We start from the raw sequence: 23,096 nt of genomic DNA on the forward strand, positions 1-23,096 counted from the left end.
TGTATCAGGGACCGAAAATTATCATTTGAGATTTTTATTTTAAAAAGCCTACTTAGATGTTTTTTTATTTCTTATGAAATTGTCTGATTTTTTAATATTTTTTATTAAAAATAAAAGCAAACATTTTTTAAAAATGTAAAATTTTTATTTAAAAAACCTACTAAGTTATTTTTTATTTCTTATGAAATTGTCCGATTTGTTGATATTTTAAATTTAAAATCAAAGCAAATTTAAGATTTTTTTTTAAAAACCCCTAATTAGATATTTTTTATTTCTTATAAAATTGTCTTAATTTTTGATATTTTTTATTAAAAATCAAAGCAGTCTATTTAAAAATTTAAAATTTGTATTTAAAAAAGCCTACTTAGATATTTTTTTATTTCTTATGAAATTGTCTGATTTATTGATATTTTTAGTTAAAAATTAAAGCAGTCTTTTTAAAATAAAACTCACAAATAATGATTATTTTCGGTCACGGATTTGTACTATAAAATTAGGCTAAAATCACTTGAGCCACGTTTCCACTACGTCGGTCGTTTTGTGCGATTTCTCATGGGCGTTTTTGTGGTGCAGCTGGGAGAAGCTCTTCTGGCAGAACTGGCAGCTGAAGGGTCGCTCACCCGTGTGGGTCTTTAGATGAACTCTAAGGACATTCGAGTAGGCGAAGGATTTGCTGCAGAACTTGCATTTGTACGGTCGTTCGTTGGTGTGGATCCTGAAATGGGTTTCCAATGAGATTAGCATGTAATTTATAGATAATATAGATCCCAACCTCTGGTGCTTGATGCGCGTGGAGGGATCTGCGAAGCTGGAGTCGCAGTAATCGCATTTGTAGGGTCGATTTCCGGTATGCGTGTTCATGTGCCTCGCCAGCTGCGGCGTCTGCCGGAAGCGCTTGTGGCATATTCTGCAAAAAGAGTATATGAATGAGGATTCGAAGGATAAATAAACCTGGGATGTAGCTTACTCGCATTCGTGTGGCTTTTCCGAGCTGTGAACCTTCATGTGGTTGGCCAATTTGGCCCGCTCCGCGTAGACATTGCAGCAAATGGTGCAGGGAAAGCTGGGAGCCGCCTCGTCTTCCTCTCCCGTTTCCGGTTTGGGACTCAGCGAATAGACAGATTCCTCTGGCGCTGAGTTAATCGGTTCTATGCTAACCATTTCATCGGCACTGCAGGCCGCATCTTCGCTGCTCTCCAGCGTTACATCGTAGGACTCCAGGTACTCGTACTCCAACTCTCCGTCTGCAGGCTCCTTGCTGGGCGGATCCTTTGCCTCCTGGTCATCGGGCAGTATCTGTATGTGAATCTCCTGCAGCTCCATGTCCGCCTGCTCCAGCAGCTCCTTCTCTTCCAGCTCATACACGTCCTTCTCTTCCTGCAGCTTCTTCTCCGCCTCCTGGCAAAGGGATCGCAGCTTGAGCGCCGCCCGGAGGAGCAGGGCGCAGCTGGTGCAAATGCGATTGGCCCATTCGGGACTCTGTCTCAACTGGGAATAAGAAAACCCATCTTTACTAGATAAAGATCCATCATAACAAACCCACTTGGAAAACCCACCTCAATCCCCGTGCAGCGTTTGATTTGTTCCGGGAAGTCCGGCTCTGTGGGCATGAGGGACTCGTCCTTCGGCTGCAGCAAGCAGATACGGCATTGCAGGTCCTTGCCCTCCATTTCGGGATGCATCCTTCTGTTAGCAGGAGGTCAAAATTTATATTTTCCGACCAAAACGAAACAATTAAAATTTGTGCGGCTTCGGGGTGAATGGCAAACTAGCCTGCCGATAGATTGCGATGAATGGCAAATCGGCAAGAAGAAGAGCGTTATTTTGATCGTTAATTTTTGTCGGTGCATTTGTTTGATTTAAAATGGAGCTCAGATTGGACATGTTAACCCTCTGCAGGACCTGCCTGCAGGATGGAGAGACCCACATGGTGTCCATCTACGAGGCAGCGGATGATAAACAGCACGGTGGCATTTCCCTGTGCGAGAAAATCGAAAGTTTAAGCGGAATTCAGGTGGTGAACTATCTAAAATGCTCAAATCTTTATAATTAAAATACAATCTATTCCTACAGATAAAGCCCACGGCGGAGGAGGTGCTGCCCACCAGGATCTGTCTTAGATGCAAGGCATTCCTAACCCTGGCCCACAAATTCCGGCAGATTTGTCAACGCTCCAATGAATTTCTGAGGGAATATGTGGTTAAGGATGCACTGCAGCCAGTGGATGCTACACCGGAGTCCACACCTCCTCCACCTGTGGAAACGGAGCAGTATGAACCCGTGGAGGTGGAGGTGCTCGAGGAGGGGGCTTGGTCCACCGAAGATCTGATCGAGGAGGCAGAAACACCGGTGGCGGAGAAGGAGAAGTCCATGGTTCTGGCTGTGCAAATGATTCCTGGCCCTGATCCTGCTCCCTCGACCGCTCCTCCTGCAGTCCCGTCTAAGCTCCATGTGTGCGAGATGTGTGGCAATGGTTATCCCAGGAAAAGCACCCTGGACACCCACATGCGACGGCATAACGATGAACGACCCTACGAATGCGAGTAAGTGGAATCCTGGAATATTGTTTAATTCCATCACTGTATAAAATTCATCCTTTAAGGATCTGCCACAAGTGCTTCCATGTCAACTACCAGCTGAAGCGCCACATGCGTTATCACACAGGAGCAAAACCATACACCTGCCAATATTGCCAACGCAGCTTCGCAGATCGCACTTCCCTCGTTAAGCACGAAAGGTGAATACAGTTTATTAAATAAGCTAACTTATAACTTATAAGTTTACCTTAATTTTTTTAAAACCTCTAAAGTAATTTATTCTCCTAGAATTCCTATTTTCCCGGTCTAACATGATCAAATTCAACTTCGTTTCTCATTAATTTCTGGAGTAATCTATTATAATAACTAGACATTGGATTTTAGGTGAAATCGTTTTTTTTTAAATATGATTTAAAGCCACATTTGATTGGTTACAAATTTTATTTAATAAGTTATAATTAGATTTAGGCCAATCTTAATTGCGGATTTTGTAAAAAAAATTTTAACAAATCAAATGTGGCTTTAAATCATATTAAAAAAAAACCATTTCACCTAATATCCGATGTCTAATAATAACTCCTCTTGATACTTACTCATATATATTAATGATTGTCCTTTATAGAACCCATCGAAATGAGCGTCCCTATGCCTGCAAAACATGCGAAAAAACCTTTACTTACGCCAGTGTCCTTAAAATGCACTACAAAACGCACACGGGCGAGAAACCTCACACGTAAGTGGCTAGTATTATAAATAAATATATATTTCAAATAAAAACATTACTATATTCCATTAGATGTCGACTGTGCAGCAAAAACTTTGCTCGCACTCACAATTTGGTGGCCCATTTGCAGACCCAGCAGCATATAAATGATCCACGATTACCTGCCTATTTAAACACGTTTAAAGTGGGAAACCCAGCAAGTATTCCCTAAGGAATTTTTACCTATTTCTAATAATAATGATATAATATAAGATTTTGACAAACTAGAAAAGTAAGTAAATGTATGTAAAAGTAATTTTATGACAAAAGTATGTTAAATGTTTAATTGTTTAACCAATTTATGATTTTATTTAAATAACATGTTTACCCATAAGCCGTCTAAATAAAATAAAACATTTTATTTAAATTTTTTACAATTTCTTCTTTTATTTAACTTACTTGCAAGCGGTACGCAATCATTTTTTCTTTGTTTTTTGTCCTTTTTTTTTTAAACGTTTCTTTCACAAATTTTACAACTTGTTATTTGTTGTACGAGGGAAATGCCGAAAATTGATTGAAAAGTGCTAACTGGGCTCTTTTGTTCGAGTTAATTGTAGTAGTGCAGTTGGAGTAGGAGGTCGGTTGTATTCGTTAACAAAATTAAATAACAAACTATGAACTTGGATCGTGATTGACCGGACTGAACTGATGGCCTTTGCACAGCAAAGAAGCCTCTACTTGGCTACCATGCGTATCTTGTCCTTTAGCAGATTGCGCAGCTCGGTGACCATCAGCTCGTGGGAGTCCTTGAAAGTGGCCGAGACATCGCCGATGAGCGTGGCCTCCACCTCCGGCTTCAGCGACATGTCGGACATGAAGGAGCTGAGGTCGCGTGGCAGCACGGGCGCTTTCCAGGTGCCTGAGGATTAAGTATAAATTCATTATTATTTTATCTTCCAGAGATTTAGTAGAATAACTTACGTATGGCCGCATCGCAGGCCTCTAATTTGTGCTTCAGCTGTCGCATCAGCTCCTGCAACATCTGACTTCGCTCCTTCTCGCTAATCGGCTGCGGACCATCCACCTTGTTGTCCACTGGCCTCTTCTTGGTCTTGGCCTTTGAGCTGACCTGCAGCTTGTCGTTTAGCACGGAAAGCAGGAAGGCATAGAGGGAAAGCATCTGGAAAAGCAATGATTTATTTAATATTAAAGTAGGTGCTTTTTATTGTCTTATTTATAAGTTATAAATTATAACTTACCTCCAGACTGGCAGCCACTTTCTGCTGCTGCCCCCGCCGCTTCCACAGGCCATCCATGCCGTTCCACTCGTTGCTCTCGTTGATAGTCTGCACGCACAGCTCCATGACCGTAATGACGTTGTCGCCCACCCGTTTGCACTGCTCGGCCAGCTTGCCGGATCCGCTTTGCAGATCGAGGACCAACTGGGCCAGGTCGTCGAAGAAACGTTCGTACGGCAGATCGAGCAGCAGGTGCAGGCGTGTGGGCAGCAGGTTGACTAGAAACTTTTGCGCCAACGGCTTGTAGTTCATGAGACGCAATCGCTGGAATAATCCCGTCCAGGATTCCCGCAGGAGTTCCAGAGTGGCCGCCTCCGCTCCCGCTGGCAAATCTTTCGCGCCATTGCCATGATACAAGTCAATAAATGAGGCAAAGAGTCGAAGCATCAGCGAACGCACTTGTAGAACCTCAACTTCCTGGTCGAAGGACTCCTTGCGCTCCTCCGCCGAATCCACCTCGTGCAGGGGATCCCAGCGGATGACGGCCTCCAGGTCTCGATTGTCGCTCAACTCATGCCAGGCGATCCGATCCTCCGCCGGCTCAATGCTCATCGCGGAATAGGCCGTTAGATTCTGCAGGATGTTGCCATAACAACTGACCAGATCGCAGATCTGCGCCTCCACCGAACAGGCCACATACTGCAAGCTATTGGTCAGCCGCTCCTTGAAGTTCATGAACTCCTCCATCTTGGAAAACGTGCAGAAGCGATAGGTCAGAGCGATATACTCCAACCGCTCCTTGTAGCTGTTGGTGAAGAACTTCAGCGTGGCATCGTAGACATTCCGGGTGCCCGAGAAGCGACCGCCCAGCGGCAGCAGCTGGCAGTGCACATAGCCCATCGAGTCCAGCTGGATTTGCTTGATGTCCAGATACTCGTACATCTCCTGGGCACCCACCTGGCAGCCAAACAGATGATAGATCTTCAGGCTCAACAGCTTCACGTGGAAGTTACTCGTGCTGTTGCGCAGGACGTACTGCAGCAGGCACAGCGCCTCGAACAAATGATCCGACTTGTTCTCCCGCCTACTCAGATCGTACATCACATTTGCCGCCAGCAGGGCGTACGCATCCGATGGTCCCATCTCCGTGCTTAGAAGCTTCTTGCCGAAAGTACTTCTCCCATGCTCGTAGTGCAGCTTGAGGGCCGTGTAGAAGGCAAGCAGGTGGTCCACGGGCAGCTCCATGTGGGAGCCGCACATCCGAGAGATTTGCAGGGCGCACAGGTGCTTCTGCAGCTGCTCTTTCTGTGGGCAAACCAGTTAATTATAATTATAAGTTACAGGGACTCTCTGTCAGAGAAACCTTTATTATACCCTTGCAGAGGGTATTATGATTTCAGTCAGAAGTTTATAATATCTGTCCGTCTGTTTCTACGCAAACTAGTCTCTCAGTTTTGAAGCTTTCGGGTTGAAACTTTCCCAAAAGTCTTCTTTCTATTGCAAGTAATATATAAGTCGGAACCAACCGGATCGGACTACTATATCCAATAGCTCCCATAGGAATAATCGCAAAAATAATGGAAAAAGAATTCTAGCTTCGGTGTTTTTTAAAATATTACCTTCTACTCTTGGGAATATAATTTTTTTTATATATTTCTGAATTTTGAATTAAATATTTAAAAAATCGGATCACTATATCATATAGCTGCCATAGAAACGGTCGAAAAATTGAATGGAAATTAATAGGAAAAAAATTATATCTTTGTTGATTTTTATTACATTGTCTTCTACTATGGGATATGATTATTTTTAAATATTTCCGAATTTCGATTTTAATTTTAAAAAGATCGAACTACTATTTGCCATAGGAACGATCGAAAAATTAATGTGAAATATTAGGAAATTTAACATTTTTTCGATTTGTAAATTAATAGAATGATCTGCATGGGTATATAAGCTTCGGCTTCTATTCTTGTTTTACTTACATTCTTGGGAAGCGACGTGGAGGTGACTCCACTTTCCAGCAACAATTTGTTGGCCAGCGCCTGTCGCTGCTTCATGCTAATCGAGGGCAAGAACAAGGCGATATCATGGGTGCAGCATGATTTGTCGCCAAACAGACGGAAGTACTCTATGACCATTTCGTCAAAGTCGCCGATAAGCTTCTCCGCCGGCAGTTGGTCTGCTCGCATCCGCTTGTGGAGCTCCAAACGCGCCAGATAGGGACCACGTTTCTTGCGCTCCGACGAATCGATGATGCCCTGAAGGAACTCCTGACACCTGGCCAACGAATCCTTTTCCCCATTCTGCTCCGCCTGAGGCGGAAGCTTAAGTAACTCGAACGAACTCTGGATGTACTCCTTGTAAAAGTCCCAGCGATCGCGACTGAAAAAGGTAAGGAATTATAAGATATGTATTTATCCAATGTACTATTGGTAATTTAACCATTTTTTTTGGTCAAAACCCACTTTTTAAAAGTCGTTAAAAATTGGTTTTGTCAATCACAATGTAAAAAGTGCACTTTTGCGCACTTTCTTTGAAATAAATGTTTTAAGACCTTCATCAAAACATGAATATTTCACGTATTTTTGTATGGTGAATGTCAGTTACGGTGCAATCTTTGCAAAAGTGGTATGCAACTATCTTTGTTATTAAATATTAATTATTTAAAAATTATGTTACATCACTGTTTCATTGAAATAACTTTGTTATAAAGGTTTATAGTATTTTTGTTAAAAATTATAATGGTAATAATTATAAAAATAAAATTTCAATCCAAAAATAGAAAAATGGAAAACTTTGATAGGTAAATTTTTAAAAATTGAATACGTTGTTCCTATTAAAATAAATTAAAAAAATATAGTTTTTCCTTCACGTTTAGGCCTAGTACTCACTTCAATCAAAAAGGCAACGAAACGAAAATTTGTATACAAAAATGACACGCGAAAAATTTCGTAATCTAAATTTTGTATGGAGATGTTCATTTCGTAGACTTTTCAATTGAAGTAAGTAAGCCTTAGGAAAAAAAAAAATTTCCTAAAAAAAGGCGGGACTCCGCCTATTTTTCCAACAAAAATTCCTTTAAATTTAATATAGCAATATTAAAAAACCGAGTTGTTAATTATTGGGTCGTTTTTAAGTTATTAATAAATGCCACAAAAAGTGGTAAAATATCCCATAGTGCAATGGCAAATAAAACTCACTCTGCATCAAGAAGCTGCTGCAACAGCTCATTCAGTTCCCGCCAGTTACCCAGTTCCTTCAGCAGCTCGAACTTCATGCTGACCGGAGCACCCGGATAGAGCTTGGCGCACAGCTCGCCGGTGAGGAATTCCCACGCCTCCTGGTACTTGTTCTGCAGCTTGAGGATGTGCAGATAGAGGAAGGCCTCCTGCTCCGTCTCCAGCTTGCCCTCCTTGATGTGCTTGTCGACCATGCGCTGTGCCAGACCCAAATAGATTTTCCTCTTCTCTGGCAGCGCCGATTCGGGCCCCCGGATTCCCTGGAAGACCACGCTGATCACGGACCAAAAGTAGTAGGCATTCTTCGGCTGAGCCTTGTACAGCTGCAGGGCCACCGCCTGCTGCGCCTTGTAGTCCTCCACCCGCACGTGCGAGATGAAGAGGTGGGCGAGCAGCTCCTCGTTGCCCGGATTCTGCTTGACCGCATGCTGGTACAGCTCCACAATTTTGTCCACTGCAAAAGGAGGCAAAAGATGTATATATAATTAGCAATTGGCTTTGCAGGTACAGGTATCTATATATTCAGATCGTTGGCACGCACTTGCCGACCGTCGTCCGACTAAGAGAATGCGATTTTAATTAGTCGGCCGAGGTGCGCGTGCCAAGAAAATACGAAAATATGAATTGTGGGCACTTCGTGTGCGTGCCAGGGGCGTCGGGCGCCTCTGGGGGATAAACTCAGTGGATGCCATGTGGCGGATGTGGGAAAAAGTAGATGTGCGGATCCAGATGGTTTTGGTTTAAGAAATAAGAATTTGTATAAGTTAAAATTCTAAGTCTAAGACAAATTTAACCTTTGATCTGTCACAGTATTTTAATTACTTGACGGTTCATTTAAACTTTGGTCAGGCAAGTAAACAAAATTGAAATCGCACGACTTGTAATAAAATGTTAATTTAATTAGAAGCCATTTTGTATTAGAAATTTAAATTTGCAAAAAGTGTAACATCTGACTATTGACATTCTCTCTGGAAATTCCATGACTTCTTATAACAAATGCAATCTTTTAGCTAATCTATTGGTTTTATCTAAAAAATTAATATAAATTAAAAACTCCAGAATTTAAATATTTTATATAAAAGGGTTGAATTAAGATATTTTTTTAAAAATACCAATTATAAAAAGATGTATTTATCTCAGTAAGTAATCTCAGAAGTAAACAAAATTGATATCGTACGAGTTCTAATTAAATCTTAATTCAATTAGAAGCCATTATATTAGAAATTTAAATTTGCAAAGAGTGTAACTTTTAACTATTGACATTTTTTCTGAAATTTCTATGACTTTTTATAACAAATGTAATCTTTTAGCGGATCTTTTAATCTCACAGTAATTGGTTTCATCTAAAAATTTAATACAAATTAAAAAAACTCAAGAATTTAAGTTTTATTCATGGGTTTAATGAACATTTTTTCAAATAATGGAAATTTTAAAAGGATTTAATCTCAGTTTGATAGTTCCAACTTATCTTCTTGAACACATTAAAAAACTCAAGAATTGAAATATTTTATCCATGGGAAAATTTTAAAAAGATGTATTAGTTTTAGTTTGATAGTTTTAGCTTGACTTCTTTAGCACACTAAGGGCCGTTTGTTTAATTTAAAGTAGGGTTAAAACAATGATTTCCCATACGATTTAAGTTTAACAAACGGACGAGAAAGCGGCCAAAAAAGAAATAATAACTTATATGTTATAGCCCTTATCGACTATTTGTTCTGGAAATTCTTTCTCTTATCTCTTGTGATGTTTACACTTCCCTAAACTGACATTTTAAATGGTTAGATAAATTATTAATATTTTAAGACAGTTCTCTAAAATGAGGTTAAATTGGGCTCCCAGCATTGGATTTCAAGGCGATCCTAAAAGATTAGACAGTCCCCATTTAAAAAGCTATCTACTATCCATCAAAGCTATCTATCCTGGCCCCAATTGTATATGTTTCGTGCTGAATCTATCATTCAAATCCCCGATCCATACGTACGTTGTTCCATTTCGCGGTAGCAGAAGGACAGCACCTGCAGCGTGGAGTCATCCGTGGGCTTCTCCTCGGCGACGGTCTGGAGGCAGCCGTGGCTCTCGTCGTAGCGTCCCAGCCGGAGGAGCGAGAGGCCCTTGAGGGCACGGGCGCAGAGCAGGGTGGGATGTTTGCGGAGCAGCTTCTCGGACTCCTGCAGGGCCTTGCGGTTGTTGCCCACCTCCAGGTTGTCTGCGGAGGAGGAGGAGGAGGAGTTAGTCCAGTGGCCATTAGAACAACACGGAAAGCACTCACCGTAGACCGGCCGCAGTCGCCGCTCGAACAAGGCCGAGTCCATGCCCTGCTGCTGTGCCATGTTATGATGTTATGTGGTGCTGCTGTATGCTGCTAACCTAATTACAACGTGCTGCATGCACCTCGCACTCGGATTCCGCTCTCTTTTGTGGTTTGCGGCACGCTGTCGTCTTTTGAATTACTTCCTTCAACCTTTTGGGGCTCTCCTTGGGTTGCCCGCGGTGCTTGGGCGATCGGGGGACGGGCGGCTGGCTCTTGGGCACTCGAATCACTCGGTCAAAGGCTAATTAAATGCTTAATTTCATAGAAATTAGTGACTTTAAATTTGATTCAAAATAAAAAAAACCTCAGACTGCATATTTTGGAGAGGAGAGAGCGGTCTCCGGTATTTTCGGAGGTATTTTCTTGGTATTTTTCGAGGGGGAGCATGGCAGCATTAGGGGTGTTCACATCAGTTATAAAAATAAATAAAACATTTTAATGTTTCTTATTTTAGTTCTCTAAAAGTATATGCCCAGTTTGTATAATTCAGTTTTTAAATATTTTTATAATTATAAATTAGGCTTTTAATAGATTTTCAATTTATTTTTTAATGTTGACCTATCATTTGATTTTTTTCTCAATGAATAAGTCTTGAAACACGTAATAAGCCTCGAGTTTCTTTTACTGAAATTTCTGAAAGTTGACGTTGTATAAAACAGCTGATTAATCTCTGACCAAAATTCAACAATTCAGCAGTTTTGGGAATAACCAGACTATGTTTTTAGTATCATAATAAAGCGTATGGAAACATCTTATCAGAACAAAAGTATAAAGCTTTCTAGGGATGCCGGAATTGAAAAATATATTTTATGATCTTTAGGTAAAAACTATTTCGTATTTAAAACTCCCTAAAGTTAAAAAAAAAGTGACATGAGTACCCCTAACGCCTAGCACTATGTCAAACAGCTGACCGCTAGAGATGGACCAAACCCCACTCACGACGCGCAGTTTGCGAACGAACGATGAATGGCAGAAAAGAGTTTATCAATTTATTCGAGTGCTAATTGGATGATTGCACCTTTACAAATGCACGTCGCACCTGACACGCAAATAAAAAGCGTAGCGAAGAGCCCCGACGAATCGCCGTGAGTCACGCACCTGCCACGCACCACGCCAGTCGCCCATCTCTAGCTGCTGCCCCCGAAAGGCGAAAAACACGTAAAGTTTTCGATTAAAATGCAGAGATTAGCCGATTAAGCGGCGCGCGGGCTCGTAACCAGACGTTTTCAAGTATTAAACTACCGATTAAGCAACACCGCCACTTGGTGACATAGTTTAAGTAGCCGCCCGAGCACCGTTATCGCCGCTTTTCTCCGCTTTTCCTGGGCCCATTTGCTGCATGTCCATTTTTGGTGAAGAATTTCTCGCCAATATTCTCGCCCTTGGCCGGACGCAATGAGCGATGAGATTTAACTGGCTGAGCGAGTACGTGGCCAGCATATCAAGCATATCTCCGTGGCGCCAACTGCAGCAGCAGGTGCAGCAGCTCGTCCCCAATCCGCAGGCCATCTACTGCCGTCTCAGGTCCTCATCCGCCGAAGCACTGGAGCACGTACTGATCGCCTGTGCGGTGTACTTGCTAGTATGCCTGGGCCTCTACAAGCTCACCTTCTGGCTCTCGGAGTGCGCAGCAGGAGCACAAAGCCCCCGGGACGAGGACAGCAACAATGCCGGATCCGGCGACCAGGAGGAACTGAATCCCAGTCCGGATGGGAATCCCCCGCCCAGTGGCGGCCTAAAACAGGCCCTTCAATCGGGTCTCCGGCTGCGTAGCGTCCGGCTGCCCAAGACGGCGCACATGGAGCGCGTCCTTCTGATCACCGCCCATCCGGATGACGAGTGCATGTTCTTCGGACCGCTGATCTACTCGCTGACGCAGCGCCAAGGCTGCCAGGTGTACATACTCTGCCTGTCCAACGGTGAGACTCTACCAGCAGTGACATCATCTTATAAGTCACAATAGATATGCAACCATTAGGCGGAATTACACGTTTCGAAATCAGTAGCTTCTCCGTATTTAGCTTTAGTGCTTCCGTATGGGAAGAACCTTCTTTTTGTAGTACCCATCAATTGATTCCCTGCAATTTAATCTCTTAGGGAATATTTGTTTTCGTCCAAAATAATATATTGCAAATGGTAACAGAATATTATATTAGTCATTGAAAAGGTTTCAGCTGTTTTTTTTACCAGAAATTTACACTCGGTTATAGAGATTGTTCAAGTCCATTTCGTAGATTTTGTGATTGAAATTGCTGCATTTCAGTGATTGATGGAAATTGTATTCAGATAGTAGGTATCTAGTAGAAATTTTTGTATTAGGTAAAATTTTTTTTCTAGCTTCAAAATGCAATAAGGTATATTTAATAAATATTACAATAAGAAAATATTATTTATTTTGATCCAAAGTTTTAGGTATATTTATTTCGTTATAAAATACATTTTACTATATCCAATAATAATAGTTTTTAGAGACATAGGGTTAGTGAAGTTCCATTGTCTTTTTGAGAGTAAGAAAACATCTATTTATTTTACAAATATAAAGTCTAAAACATGCTTTTATTTATTAGCAAATAATATATTCCTTAACTAGTCATAATCCCATTAAGTCATAATACCATTGTCACAAAAATTAATTTTATTAGATATAAAAATTTAATAGATAGTTCTTTAATAGGTGTTTCTTAATACAATTACTAGGAAGCTCTGTAAAATGTATACTGAATATATATATTGCATGACATTATAGTCATTATAGATGTAATTGAAACGTTCATACTTAATAGCAAATCTCTTAAACAGGTCGTTTATGATGCTTTATAACTATCCCCTGATATAAGTATATCCCAATCAGAATTATTAATCAATTGCATTCCCCAAAACAGGCAACTTCGAGCACAAGGCGAAGGTGAGGCGGCAGGAACTGTGGCGCTCGTGCTCCAAACTGGGCATACCCGAGTCCAACATTGTGCTGATGAACGCCACCAACCTGCCGGACGACCCCTATGTAGACTGGCGCCCGGATGCGGTGGCCAGTTTGATACTCCACACCGTCGAGAGCCTCGACATCCAGGCGATATTCACGTTCGATCGCGATGGCGTCAGCTCGCATCCGAACCATTGTGCCGTGTATTACGCGGCCGCCTCGCTCTGTTTGGCCAACCTTTTGCCCAAAGGTGAGGAGGCGGCGTCTGAGTCACGCGGGCGGCGACGGATGCAAACAATGGGTGCACGTTAATTGGCGTGCCCATCGCTGCAGTTGTCGCTATTAATAGTTTTAGATATTATAGTATACAGCAATTTTTTACGTCTCTTCCCAAATGCAGATTGCAAGTTTTACACCTTGGACTCGATCAATGTGGTCAGAAAATATCTGTCGATCTTGGACCTGCTGTGCACGTGCTTTATGTCAACGCATTGGTATGAAATAGGGTCCAAAATCTAAATACAAACTCAAATTTTAATATTTTATTTAGGTGCATACTGAACTGGAAGGAGGCTGCAATTGTGAGGAGCGCCATGAAGGAGCATCAGTCGCAGATGAGATGGTTTCGTTGGCTGTACATCTACACTTCGCGTTACATGTTCATCAATTCGATGCGGCAGATAAATCTCTCGGATGTGGAACTGGAAATGCAGATACATGACAACTAGCTAAGGAAAAGGGGATACGATTGAACACCAAAAGACAAACTACCTTCACGATCGGATGCTCCGGGTGGCAGAGCGAGTGGTTTTTATTTTAGACTCTGACGATTCTACTAGTATATATATATGTATGTAACTACTGTTGGCCAAACGATCGATAGTAATTGGAAAGCTATAGAGTATATCCAAACCAACCAGGGAACAAAGAACCAGCAAAAGCGGCAGTACCATAGGCAACCGAAACCACAAAACAGTCCATTAATTAGTTCCACACTCACATACAAAATGGCATATCTTTAAATCTTATTAGTTAGCTCTAATTATTATTATTTATACTCAGTCCAAGCAATGTTCCAAAGTGTGCGATGTAGTCAAATGCTTAACAAATTAAAAATGTATGCGTTATTGATAATTGTTGTTAGCTTATGTTTTTCTCATTTTCGTTTTTTGTGTACATTGATTCCCTACTTACCCCCTTAGCATACACACCTTTAGTCAGTCACTTTCGTTCTTGTAAAATTGTAAAATAGTTTGTTGTAAGCAGCGAAGTACAATAATAATTTTATAAAATATATTTACATAAATATATAAATGAATGTATGTATACACATATACCGATGAGCCAGAGAGGATAGATTCTAGAATGCTGTTAAAGAATATTTATTTAAAGTATTTTAATGAGCGCACTTTCAAATTAATTGTTTTATGGGCCCACGCAGAACTTAGTAAAATGCGAAGCGATTTTTGTTGCAATACTTAAAATTTATTTGTTTTATTTTAAATCTAAATTTAAAATCGAAAACACACGAGAATTAACTTCAAGTATAAGGGAATTCATTGAAGTGGTTGTTTTCTTTTCTACACAGCTTTGACTACCATAATTTTCTACGATGCCGATTTGGAATTTCTCCGCAGATTCTCCTCGCTTTCCGCTTCCTCCGCACAGTTAACAATGATCTTCCCCAGCCCAATGTTGGACTCATGCTGGGCCGTTCGGAAGGCCTCCGCCGCCCGGCTCAAAGGATATGTGGCCGTGATGAACTTGTGCATGAGTGCTCGACCAGATCGCATGAGTTGGATGGCAGTGGGATACCTGAGGAGATACAAGATTAACTCTTTAAGCTTCACATTTAACCAGGGACCGTAAAAAAATCAGTTATTCTCTGATTTGTAAAGTAAAACTTAAAGAATAACTGTTATTTTTTTGAGTTTTATAATAAAAGTTGATCAAAAATAAAACTTAAACTTGATTTATGGCGATTCAGTGGGTGCGGTTGGCTTTTTTTTAAAGATTTTTAGTAAGTTATATAAAACACGGTTAGCAAGTTTTTTTTTTCAATTATTTCCTTTTTTCAAGAATGTCAAGGGAATAACTGTTACACATAAAAATCAACAAATAAGTTATTTTTTGAGTTTTATTATAAAAATCAAAGAATAAAAATCATTACGGATTTTTAAACTACAATGGCTAACAAAAATAGTGGTGTATTTAAAAAAATCTTAGGACTCTTCTATGTTCATGATTTTTTTTGTAAGAAAAATGTACAACAGTTATTATCGGTCCCTGATTTCAGTTTAATAGAATTGAATGAATGACATGAATTCCGAAATAATTCAAGCGACAATTTCTTTTGAAGAAGAAAGAGCTATAACTTTTTTTTTAAATCTGCCTGAATTTTATTTACTATTAATTTTATTTAACATTAATTTGTTAAAAATTGTCCACTTTTTGTTCTCAAAAGAAAGCGCAAAAAAACTGGCAAATTCAAAAAATGCAAAAAAATTATTCATTCATTAATTCAATTCCAAATGAATTAGAAAAATATAAAATAACAAAAATAAGTTATTTTCGGTCCCTGCATTTAACTCCCCGATAAACTCACATATTGGCGGACCGAAAGCTGGGCACCAGGCGAATGTTCTTCATCAGGACGTCCAGGGCATTGAAGCTGGCACACTCCGAATCGCACTCGGCCAGCACGCAAACGCCAGAAGGCTGCAGAGCCATCACCGCCAGATTCATGGTCATGGCCGAAATGGAGCAGTTGATCACGCAGTCTGGCCAGTCCTTGAACTTGCTGTAGATGGCCTCGAGGACCTCGCCGAACAGGGCATTGCTGTCGAACTCGATGGCCTGAAAACCAAAGTCGCGGGCAACCACATCCAGTGCGGGAGCCATGCATCCTGCGATGGCCACACGCTTCGCTCCGATGGCCTTGGCGCAAATGCCGGCGGCCACAGCCGTTGGGCAGGATCCCAGGATGAGGACATTGCTGGTGGGTGTGATGTTGCCCTTGAAGCAAGCCTGACATCCCAGCGCCAAGGTTTGGGTCAGCGATCCCTCCTCCATGCTGATGGACGGCGGGAGACGATGACACAGGTCGGCCGGATGCGTTTGGAAGGTGTTCAGAAAGCCATTGTATACCAAACCGGAGCACATGTTGTATTGGCCTCGCTTGCACAAGTCGCAGATGCCGCAGGACAACGCAGACTCTACGACAACACGGTCACCCACGTGCAGATGATGAACACAGCGACCCACTTCCTCCACGAAACCCGTGGCATCGTGGCCCAGGGACATGGCCTCCATGTTGCGACTGCCGTTCTCGAAGACATGGATGTCGGAGTTCGAGATGGCCACCGATCCCGTTCGAATAAGGACATCTGTTTTGAGGGAAGGAATTCATAAGGGGGTTATAACCCGGTTTACCGTTTGCCATCAAATAAACAATGAATAAAATAAGAAAAAAAAATTAAAATTGACTAAACGCCAGAGCATGTAAAAACAAATATTTAATAATATAACTTAAAAATAATATAACTTAAGGCACTCATTTTAGAAAAGGTGATACCAAAATATTTTATTGTTTTCATTTGCCTTTCTACTTTTCAGAAAATAATTTATAATTTTAAGGGAATTTTTCTACATTTTAGGGTTATTTTAGTTCATGGTAACCATTAATGGCACTCATTTTTAGAAAGGGTGATGCCGAAATATTTTATTGTTTTCCTTTGGGTTTGTTTTTCTACTTTTCAGAAAATAATTTCTAATTTTAAGGCAATTTTTCTAGTTTTCAGGGTTATTTTAGTTCATAACCATTTTCTACATTCAAGAAAAACTAGCTTGAAAATCTTTCTTGATTTTAGAAAAATTCTTATTTTTAGAAATAACTTTCGTGTATTTAGAAAAAAGAAATTTTAAGATGTTTTTTAAAATTTAGGTTAAAATTTATTTTGAGTGTAATTTATGAAGCAGTGTTTGTCTGCAGAAGCAGAAAAATTCTCTGCCGAATCTCTGCTTCTCCCAAATAAAAGCTATAATCTAAGGACTGATCAAAAGGAGAAGCTTACCGAAATCCTTGGGACGAGGTCTGGAAGCGGGAACCACCTGCACCTCGTAAGAATTTAAGATACGCAGCTCATATGCCTTATCCTCAAGGAGGCGCCTTTCTTCAGGTTTTGGTGAAGAAGACGATGGGTTACGACAGACCCGTGTGCTCAGCAATCTTCGTTGTGGCTGCAGCTGGACAAGGGTGTTCCGGGCCAAGAGACTGCCTATTCTGTCTTGGAAAGAGAGAGGATTGACCTGGAGAAACTGTTACCCAAAACAAATCTCAAACCTACGCACCATCCTTCTTTTTGTCCTTGCGTTCGCACTTCTTCTTGGGGAACTTGACCTTGGCGCACTTGCCGGTGCAGCTCTTCACCCCACAACCACCGTCGTCGTCGCTGAAGCAATCCTCTCGCAGACCCGTCCGCTCCTTGATGTCCTTGCCACGGCTTTTCGGGTACTTGGGCGCCATCTGGCCGCACTTGCCGCCGCTCTTGCCCTTCTTCTTGGCGTATCCTCGATAGCTGATCCTGCCCCCAAGGCCACCGAAGCGTCGTCGCAGGAGGGTCGAGTTGATTGTAAAGCGGGCAGGAGCAGCTGCCTCGACCGACAGACGACCCTTGCACAGGGAGCACTGGCAAGAGTTGGAGGTCCTCGGAACGGGGACACGATAGTGACGGCGCACCAGAGTGGAGTAGACTTGGAAGCGGGGAGCTTTTGGAAGGGAATCGGATTCCCGGAAGACTTGACTTAAGGCGGTGGACAGGTAGCGTTTGCTTGGATCCGGACGCCTAGAAAAGGTGGAGAACTTGCACTTATCCTTGCCATCCTTGCCGCCCTTCTTGAACTTGGCGCAGGGATCCTTCTTTTTCTTATCGCCCTTTCCGCCCTTGGCACAGGGATCCTTCTTTTTCTTGTCATCCTTCTTGGCACAGGGATCCTTTTTCTTGGCACAGGGATCCTTCTTTTTCTTGTCATCTTTCTTGGCGCAAGGGTCCTTCTTCTTGGCACAGGGATCCTTCTTTTTCTTGTCATCTTTCTTGGCACAAGGATCCTTCTTGGCACAAGGATCCTTCTTCTTGGCACAAGGATCCTTCTTGGCACAAGGATCTTTTTTCTTATCGTCCTTCTTAGCACAGGGATCCTTCTTCTTGGCACAGGGATCTTTCTTCTTATCATCTTTCTTGGCACAGGGATCCTTCTTCTTGGCACATGGGTCCTTTTTCTTATCGTCCTTCTTGGCACAAGGATCTTTCTTCTCGCCCGACTTGAACTTAGCACAAGGATCCTTCTTTTTCTTGTCATCCTTCTTGGCGCAAGGGTCCTTCTTCTTGTCCTTATCACAGCCGCCATCCTTCTTGCCACCATCTTTGCCACCCTTCTTGAACTTGGCACATGGGTCCTTCTTGTCCTTGCCCTTGCCGTCCTTTTTTCCACAAGAACTCTTTCCGCCTCCCTTGGCGGCCTGGGATGTTATCTCCGTGGTCTGAACGGCTTTCTTTTTGGGCGCCTTTTTCTTTTCCGGACGCTCGCAGGGATCGTCCTTGCAGGGATCTGTAATCAATGGACACTTGCCAGGACACTTGCGCTTGGGCTTCACGGGCGGATGCTTGCAGCCGTCCTTGTCCACGGGAACTGGTACCTCCACCTCCTGGAGGCCTGGCAAGGCGGATGCCTCCTCCGCCATCTTCTGCTGGGCCTCCCGCTGATGTCCTATTTGTGTAGCCGCCGACATATGGGACGCATCGATGATCCTGGTCTTGGAGGCCTCCTCATCCTTGGTCAGTTCCAGATCGGCTATGAAGGTTTCCGAAGATTTCGAATTGCCGGCGAAGCCCTTTTCCAAGGCGGTGCTGCAGAGATTGGCAGCCAGCGAAGTGAGATCATCGTTGAAGCCCGGCATCTTATCCTCGGTCAGCTGGGCGGGATTAAGCTTCTGGGTGTCGATTTCCACCACACCCGAGATTAAGGCGTTGAACCGGAGTGGGAGAGTTTGTCCCGCAGTTGCTGCCGCATCCAGTTCCACCTTGGTGTGCATACAGATCATGGGATCCTGCGGAGCCACAGCCTTGGAATCCTTACTTTCGAGCGCACCTTGCAGGCTGGTCATGTCCATTTCGAAGGACATCTCCATGGAGGCAACGGCCATCTCGTTTAGGCGATTGCTCAGATCCTGTGGGACATCCACTCGCACCTCCTCCACAAAGTCACCCTGTTGGTTGGCGAGCTCTTTGAGATTGGCATCCAGTTTGGAGTTCTGAATGGTTTCAGAGGGTAAAGCCATCGCCGACATGGACTTGGTGGTTTTCAGGGAGGAGCCTGGATTTCCCAGAGCATTCTGAAGGCAACTACTGACCGCCACCTGGCGATGCAAGGGAAGATTGGCACCCAGACCCGCATCCACAGCGGTTCCCACGGCATCGACGTCGGAGGAGTAGCTCTCCCAGATCTTCCGATCCTGCGACTGATCCTCCGATTCCACCTCCTGGATGGCTTCATTCAACGCGCCATATTCCTCGACCATGCTGCTCGAGAAGGTCTCGATGTAATTGGCATACAAACGCAACTGGTTGATGGTATCCAGTGTGTCCTTCAGCGCATTGGCATCCATGCCGGCAAGATCCAAGGGCACGATGACTATCTTCAGTTCCTTGCCATCTTTCGTTTCGGGAGTAATCAGCCCGATGGGCAGGATTTTGGGTGAATTACCGGATGAACCCGAGAAGCTGATCCGTTTGCGCAACATATCCACATTATCGCTGATCGAGAAGACATTGTTGCCCTTCTGCGAGTATTTCTGCACACGAGTATTTCGTCCCGATTGAGAGGTCCTTTGGGTTTGGGTTGTAGAGTTCGATCCCGAGGTGGCACTAATGCACAACTGCCTCAAACGGTTGGAGGAGAGCAGGCTGCGCGGTCGGAAGAGCGGAGCGTGGTAGCTAAGGCATCGGGATATCTGCAGGAGATGCGGCCCAAAGCGATTAGACGGGAACTTCCCGAATATTACAGGCATTTTTTTGTTAATTTTGTTTCACTTTTTCAAAAATACATAAGTCAAACACGGAAGAATTTCAATAAAAAAAAAAAGGAAGAAACCGAAATGGTGTATGGAGTGTTAAACGTATTGAAGGGAAATGAAGTACAAACCCTATCAAATGTTAACTTAAAAATAAGGAGCCTACTAATTTCTAAGTTTAATCGAAGAAGACCCACCTTAAAAAAGTTGTTTACTCTACCAAATAATCGCATAATACCAAATTTTTCACTTGTGTAGAAAAAGGTCCGGGAACTAAAATTTAGAAATTTAGAATTTTGTTAAAATTTTTTTGAGGTTTTAAAATTTTATGTGTGTGTGTTAGCTGTGGGCTAGGTCTAGAGAATGACCCAAAAACCAGACGAAATTATTAACTTAAGTCAAAAAGCCTACTGTTTTCTCGAAATTTCATTTCGTTTCGACATGGAAATCCTTGATAAAATAAGTGATACATTTTGATGCAGATATGAACTCATATCATCATCATCATATCTTTCCAGTCCCAGAGAACCGACTTTTTCGGGGCCTCTAAATGCATTTTGAATTTAATTTAGGTACTACAATTGCCCCTACCTTTGTTGCATATTAATTAACAGCCGATTGGACAACTGCCTTCAGCTGGGCTCCGGTCACCCAAGTATTTGTTGGTCATTCAATTGGGTTTAGTTCGATTTTTGCTTTTGCTCGCAGCGGTTTCTATTTCGGTTTCAGTTTCGATTTCTAGCCAAGAGCTAGATCCGTGTATTCCATTGAACATGTTGCGATTGGCCAGTTCCACATATAGTTCCATATGTTTAATTGTACTTTTGAATGTAAGCTTGATTAAAAGGGAACTTGATGATGGCTAAACTAATAGTGGGAATTTTTATTAGAAACATTAGTGACTCATAAAATAGTAAAGGAACTGACATTTTTATATTGGTGTAGGTCAAGTAACAAATTTGGTTGGAAATGAAGGCTAACCATCTTTAAGGTGATATTTATAAAGTGGAAATCGGAATATTTCAATGGGTTTCAATATTTAAATACAGTTAATAAGTTTGGATTTAAAAATAATAAGTTAATGTTGAATTAAGGTGATATTTATAAAGTGGAAATCGGAATATTTCAATTGGTTTCAATATTTAGATCCAGCTAATAAATTTCTATTTAATAAATATCAAGTTAATGTTGAATTAATGATCATACTTGTAGGTAAACCATATTAAATTTTCAGTCTATAACTATCATTCGTGAAATACTGTTTTAATTTTTTTATGAAATTTGCAAATCTATAGTAAGGTTTCGATCATTCTTTTTTTTATTTGGAACGCCACATATCACATCTCCAAAAAGGCATCTTTGATTTGCAGTATTGTCATAACTTATAGAACGATTTCAAGGTCCAGCGACGCGTGTGCGTTGGGATTTGAATATAGAAAGCCTCATTATCGATCGTAATCAATATTCATTAGCGTACGTGAAGCCGGTCATTAAGTGCCAATTAAAGCTACAATTTCTCCCGTATATATCCCTGCAGTTTTTGTGGCTGCTCCTGCTGACGACGACGTCCGCCAAGCCAACCGAATCCAGTGATTCCATTACCAAGAATGAAATGCAACATGTGACCAGCTTTGTGAACCAGAAACCCAAATCTGGAGTCCGAGAGGAGTTTGATTTCGAGCAGAATGAGGCTGAAGCGACCAACTCGGCGCATTTGCAGCAGCTCTTCGGCAGTTTGTTGCAGTTGCCCGGCAAGGGAAATATGAGTTTGGAGTTATCCCTGGAGACGGATGACGATCCAGTCAGTGAACGCAACAAGCTGGATGATGAGATGGAGGCCATTGGCGAGCAGCACGAGGGCTTCACCGAGTCATCCGATGAATGGCATCGCATTAAGTTGGCTATTCCTGTTTTGGAGCCGGTGAAGCACCTAATAAATGCAGTGGGAGGCGGTGGTGTTAATGATTCCCATGTCAAGAGCAATACCCACCGGCTGATTGGACACCATGGCGTCCACGAATCGCATCATGCTGCCAGCAACATCAGCTCTCCGGCCATCGAAACGGAGGAGGATCGGGAGACGGCCATCGACAGCACCAGCTTCGATCTGCTGGAGACATTGGGCACTGCCGGTACAGTGCTCATTGGCATCTTGACGAATCTACGGAAGCTCTTTGCCGCCAGCGCCGGAAATGCCAGCTCAGCTTCCTCCGGCGGCGGCGGTGGAGGAGGAAACTAGTTGGCTTCTTGCGAAGCTTGTGTTCTGTGATTAATATTAGCCCTATGTAAATTGGATTTCCCTCACTTTTTACTTTTACTAATTTAGGGGAGGTTGGGTCCTGCAAAAAAAAAAGACGATTTAAAAAAAAAAAATTTTTTTCTTGTAGATTAACATTCTAAGATTATACAAAAAAAGTTTTAAGTCAATCGAACAAATACTTCTGAAGTTTTGCTAAAACTAGTACCCTCGCCTCTTAAACTTTAGGTACATAAGTGCATCTTTAAGTGCGTTTTTCTGGAAACCACGTTTTGAATATCCGTGTTCATCGGCATTTCTAAACGGCTCAACCGATAGTTTTCAAATTTGTCGCATATTTTCCTGCATAAAAAAACCCGCCCCCTAGGAATGGTTTTTTTTATTTTTTAACTTTAAATATTTTTTTAAGCCGAAAATCAAATTTTTTTGGTGAAAAACGCATTTTTAGCTTTATAATATCGAAAAAAAATTTTCAAAAATAATAAAATAAAAAAAGGGCTTTCCCAGGGGCGGGTTTTTTTTTTAGTTCTTAAGCGAAATGTAAAAACAAAATGGAAATCCGATCACTTTTAACGGAGGTACAGTGAACACCGCAAAACGCCTTTTTTAATAGTGTTCCAGCAATCGCTATGCCACTGATATAATAGCCGATAGTATCGGCTATAAAAATTAGTGGATGATATTTAAATGACACTTAATAATATACAAAAGGTTTAAATTAAATCCATCCAACCACTTTTTATAGAATAAATCGCAAAATTAGTCGATTTTTTGGTGCTAAAGACCCTACACCCCCCTTTAAATAAACGAAATATG

General features: G+C 42.0%; 7 protein-coding genes across 11 annotated transcripts in view; 3 read left to right on the plus strand and 4 right to left on the minus strand.

Moving 5' to 3' along the window:
• LOC108056851 (phospholipid-transporting ATPase ABCA3) overlaps positions 1–23,096 on the minus strand; it is an 82,893-nt gene that overhangs the window by 13,623 nt on the left and 46,174 nt on the right. The gene's annotated exons all lie outside the window — the stretch shown is intronic.
• LOC108056839 (zinc finger and SCAN domain-containing protein 5B) lies at positions 191–1,777 on the minus strand. The gene is made up of 4 exons (XM_070216436.1): positions 1,557–1,777; positions 968–1,488; positions 773–907; positions 191–715 (listed from the first exon to the last, which is right to left on the minus strand). Exons 1-4 carry the CDS (start codon positions 1,680–1,682, stop codon positions 505–507), a joined length of 993 nt encoding a protein of 330 aa, XP_070072537.1. The 5' UTR covers positions 1,683–1,777; the 3' UTR covers positions 191–504.
• Positions 1,801–3,498, plus strand: LOC108056843 (transcription factor Ouib). Its single transcript, XM_017140860.3, has 5 exons — positions 1,801–2,014; positions 2,074–2,543; positions 2,603–2,737; positions 3,160–3,270; positions 3,334–3,498. The coding sequence occupies exons 1-5, from the start codon at positions 1,865–1,867 to the stop codon at positions 3,470–3,472; spliced, it is 1,005 nt and encodes a 334-aa protein (XP_016996349.2). The 5' UTR covers positions 1,801–1,864; the 3' UTR covers positions 3,473–3,498.
• psidin (phagocyte signaling impaired) lies at positions 3,703–10,366 on the minus strand. Its single transcript, XM_017140859.3, has 7 exons — positions 9,990–10,366; positions 9,702–9,926; positions 7,682–8,174; positions 6,464–6,863; positions 4,500–5,783; positions 4,222–4,420; positions 3,703–4,159 (listed from the first exon to the last, which is right to left on the minus strand). Exons 1-7 carry the CDS (start codon positions 10,048–10,050, stop codon positions 3,975–3,977), a joined length of 2,847 nt encoding a protein of 948 aa, XP_016996348.2. The 5' UTR covers positions 10,051–10,366; the 3' UTR covers positions 3,703–3,974.
• PIG-L (phosphatidylinositol glycan anchor biosynthesis class L) lies at positions 11,012–14,438 on the plus strand. Its single transcript, XM_017140858.3, has 4 exons — positions 11,012–11,950; positions 12,914–13,204; positions 13,355–13,448; positions 13,505–14,438. The coding sequence occupies exons 1-4, from the start codon at positions 11,434–11,436 to the stop codon at positions 13,680–13,682; spliced, it is 1,080 nt and encodes a 359-aa protein (XP_016996347.2). The 5' UTR covers positions 11,012–11,433; the 3' UTR covers positions 13,683–14,438.
• Positions 14,418–20,387, minus strand: LOC108056840 (axoneme-associated protein mst101(2)). Of its 3 annotated transcripts, XM_070217141.1 has the most exons (5): positions 20,221–20,387; positions 17,305–19,963; positions 17,028–17,240; positions 15,560–16,340; positions 14,418–14,769 (listed from the first exon to the last, which is right to left on the minus strand). In XM_070217141.1, the coding sequence occupies exons 1-5, from the start codon at positions 20,254–20,256 to the stop codon at positions 14,562–14,564; spliced, it is 3,897 nt and encodes a 1,298-aa protein (XP_070073242.1). In that variant the 5' UTR covers positions 20,257–20,387; the 3' UTR covers positions 14,418–14,561. The 3 variants fall into 3 exon arrangements, with proteins under 3 accessions (XP_070073242.1, XP_070073240.1, XP_070073243.1); XM_070217139.1 differs by lacking the exon at positions 20,221–20,387 and having other exon boundaries at positions 17,305–20,035; XM_070217142.1 differs by lacking the exons at positions 14,418–14,769; positions 15,560–16,340; positions 20,221–20,387 and having other exon boundaries at positions 17,179–17,236; positions 17,305–20,035.
• LOC108056838 (uncharacterized) lies at positions 20,456–23,096 on the plus strand. Of its 3 annotated transcripts, none has more exons than XM_070217144.1 (2): positions 20,456–20,595; positions 21,561–23,096. In XM_070217144.1, exon 2 carries the CDS (start codon positions 21,636–21,638, stop codon positions 22,260–22,262), a length of 627 nt encoding a protein of 208 aa, XP_070073245.1. In that variant the 5' UTR covers positions 20,456–20,595; positions 21,561–21,635; the 3' UTR covers positions 22,263–23,096. The 3 variants fall into 3 exon arrangements, with proteins under 3 accessions (XP_070073245.1, XP_016996341.2, XP_070073244.1); XM_017140852.3 differs by lacking the exon at positions 20,456–20,595 and adding an exon at positions 20,663–20,853 and having other exon boundaries at positions 21,561–23,095; XM_070217143.1 differs by lacking the exon at positions 20,456–20,595 and adding an exon at positions 21,294–21,496.

Source organism: Drosophila takahashii, chromosome 3R, assembly GCF_030179915.1.
Source record: "Drosophila takahashii strain IR98-3 E-12201 chromosome 3R, DtakHiC1v2, whole genome shotgun sequence".
Taxonomy (NCBI): domain Eukaryota; kingdom Metazoa; phylum Arthropoda; class Insecta; order Diptera; family Drosophilidae; genus Drosophila; species Drosophila takahashii.

Bases quoted from the DNA above. Each gene is read 5' to 3' on its own strand.
- LOC108056838 (XM_017140852.3), top strand. From the start codon at position 20,797: ATGTTGCGATTGGCCAGTTCCACATATAGTTCCATATGTTTAATTGTA. The intron at 20,854-21,560 runs GTAAGCTTGATT...ATATCCCTGCAG, and splicing joins GTTTAATTGTACTTTTGAAT to TTTTTGTGGCTGCTCCTGCT.
- LOC108056840 (XM_070217139.1), bottom strand. From the start codon at position 20,020: ATGCCTGTAATATTCGGGAAGTTCCCGTCTAATCGCTTTGGGCCGCAT. The intron at 17,241-17,304 runs GTGCGTAGGTTT...TCTCTTTCCAAG, and splicing joins CAAGGACAAAAAGAAGGATG to ACAGAATAGGCAGTCTCTTG. The intron at 16,341-17,027 runs GTAAGCTTCTCC...CCCTCAAAACAG, and splicing joins ACCTCGTCCCAAGGATTTCG to ATGTCCTTATTCGAACGGGA.
- LOC108056839 (XM_070216436.1), bottom strand. From the start codon at position 1,682: ATGCATCCCGAAATGGAGGGCAAGGACCTGCAATGCCGTATCTGCTTG. The intron at 908-967 runs GTAAGCTACATC...CTCTTTTTGCAG, and splicing joins GAAAAGCCACACGAATGCGA to AATATGCCACAAGCGCTTCC. The intron at 716-772 runs GTTGGGATCTAT...AACCCATTTCAG, and splicing joins ACGCGCATCAAGCACCAGAG to GATCCACACCAACGAACGAC.
- psidin (XM_017140859.3), bottom strand. From the start codon at position 10,050: ATGGCACAGCAGCAGGGCATGGACTCGGCCTTGTTCGAGCGGCGACTG. The intron at 8,175-9,701 runs GTACGTATGGAT...CTCCTTTTGCAG, and splicing joins CTACCGCGAAATGGAACAAC to TGGACAAAATTGTGGAGCTG. The intron at 4,160-4,221 runs GTAAGTTATTCT...CTTAATCCTCAG, and splicing joins GGCCTGCGATGCGGCCATAC to GCACCTGGAAAGCGCCCGTG.
- PIG-L (XM_017140858.3), top strand. From the start codon at position 11,434: ATGAGATTTAACTGGCTGAGCGAGTACGTGGCCAGCATATCAAGCATA. The intron at 13,205-13,354 runs GTGAGGAGGCGG...TCCCAAATGCAG, and splicing joins GGCCAACCTTTTGCCCAAAG to ATTGCAAGTTTTACACCTTG. The intron at 13,449-13,504 runs GTATGAAATAGG...TATTTTATTTAG, and splicing joins TGCTTTATGTCAACGCATTG to GTGCATACTGAACTGGAAGG.
- LOC108056843 (XM_017140860.3), top strand. From the start codon at position 1,865: ATGGAGCTCAGATTGGACATGTTAACCCTCTGCAGGACCTGCCTGCAG. The intron at 2,738-3,159 runs GTGAATACAGTT...TGTCCTTTATAG, and splicing joins TCCCTCGTTAAGCACGAAAG to AACCCATCGAAATGAGCGTC. The intron at 3,271-3,333 runs GTAAGTGGCTAG...ATATTCCATTAG, and splicing joins ACGGGCGAGAAACCTCACAC to ATGTCGACTGTGCAGCAAAA.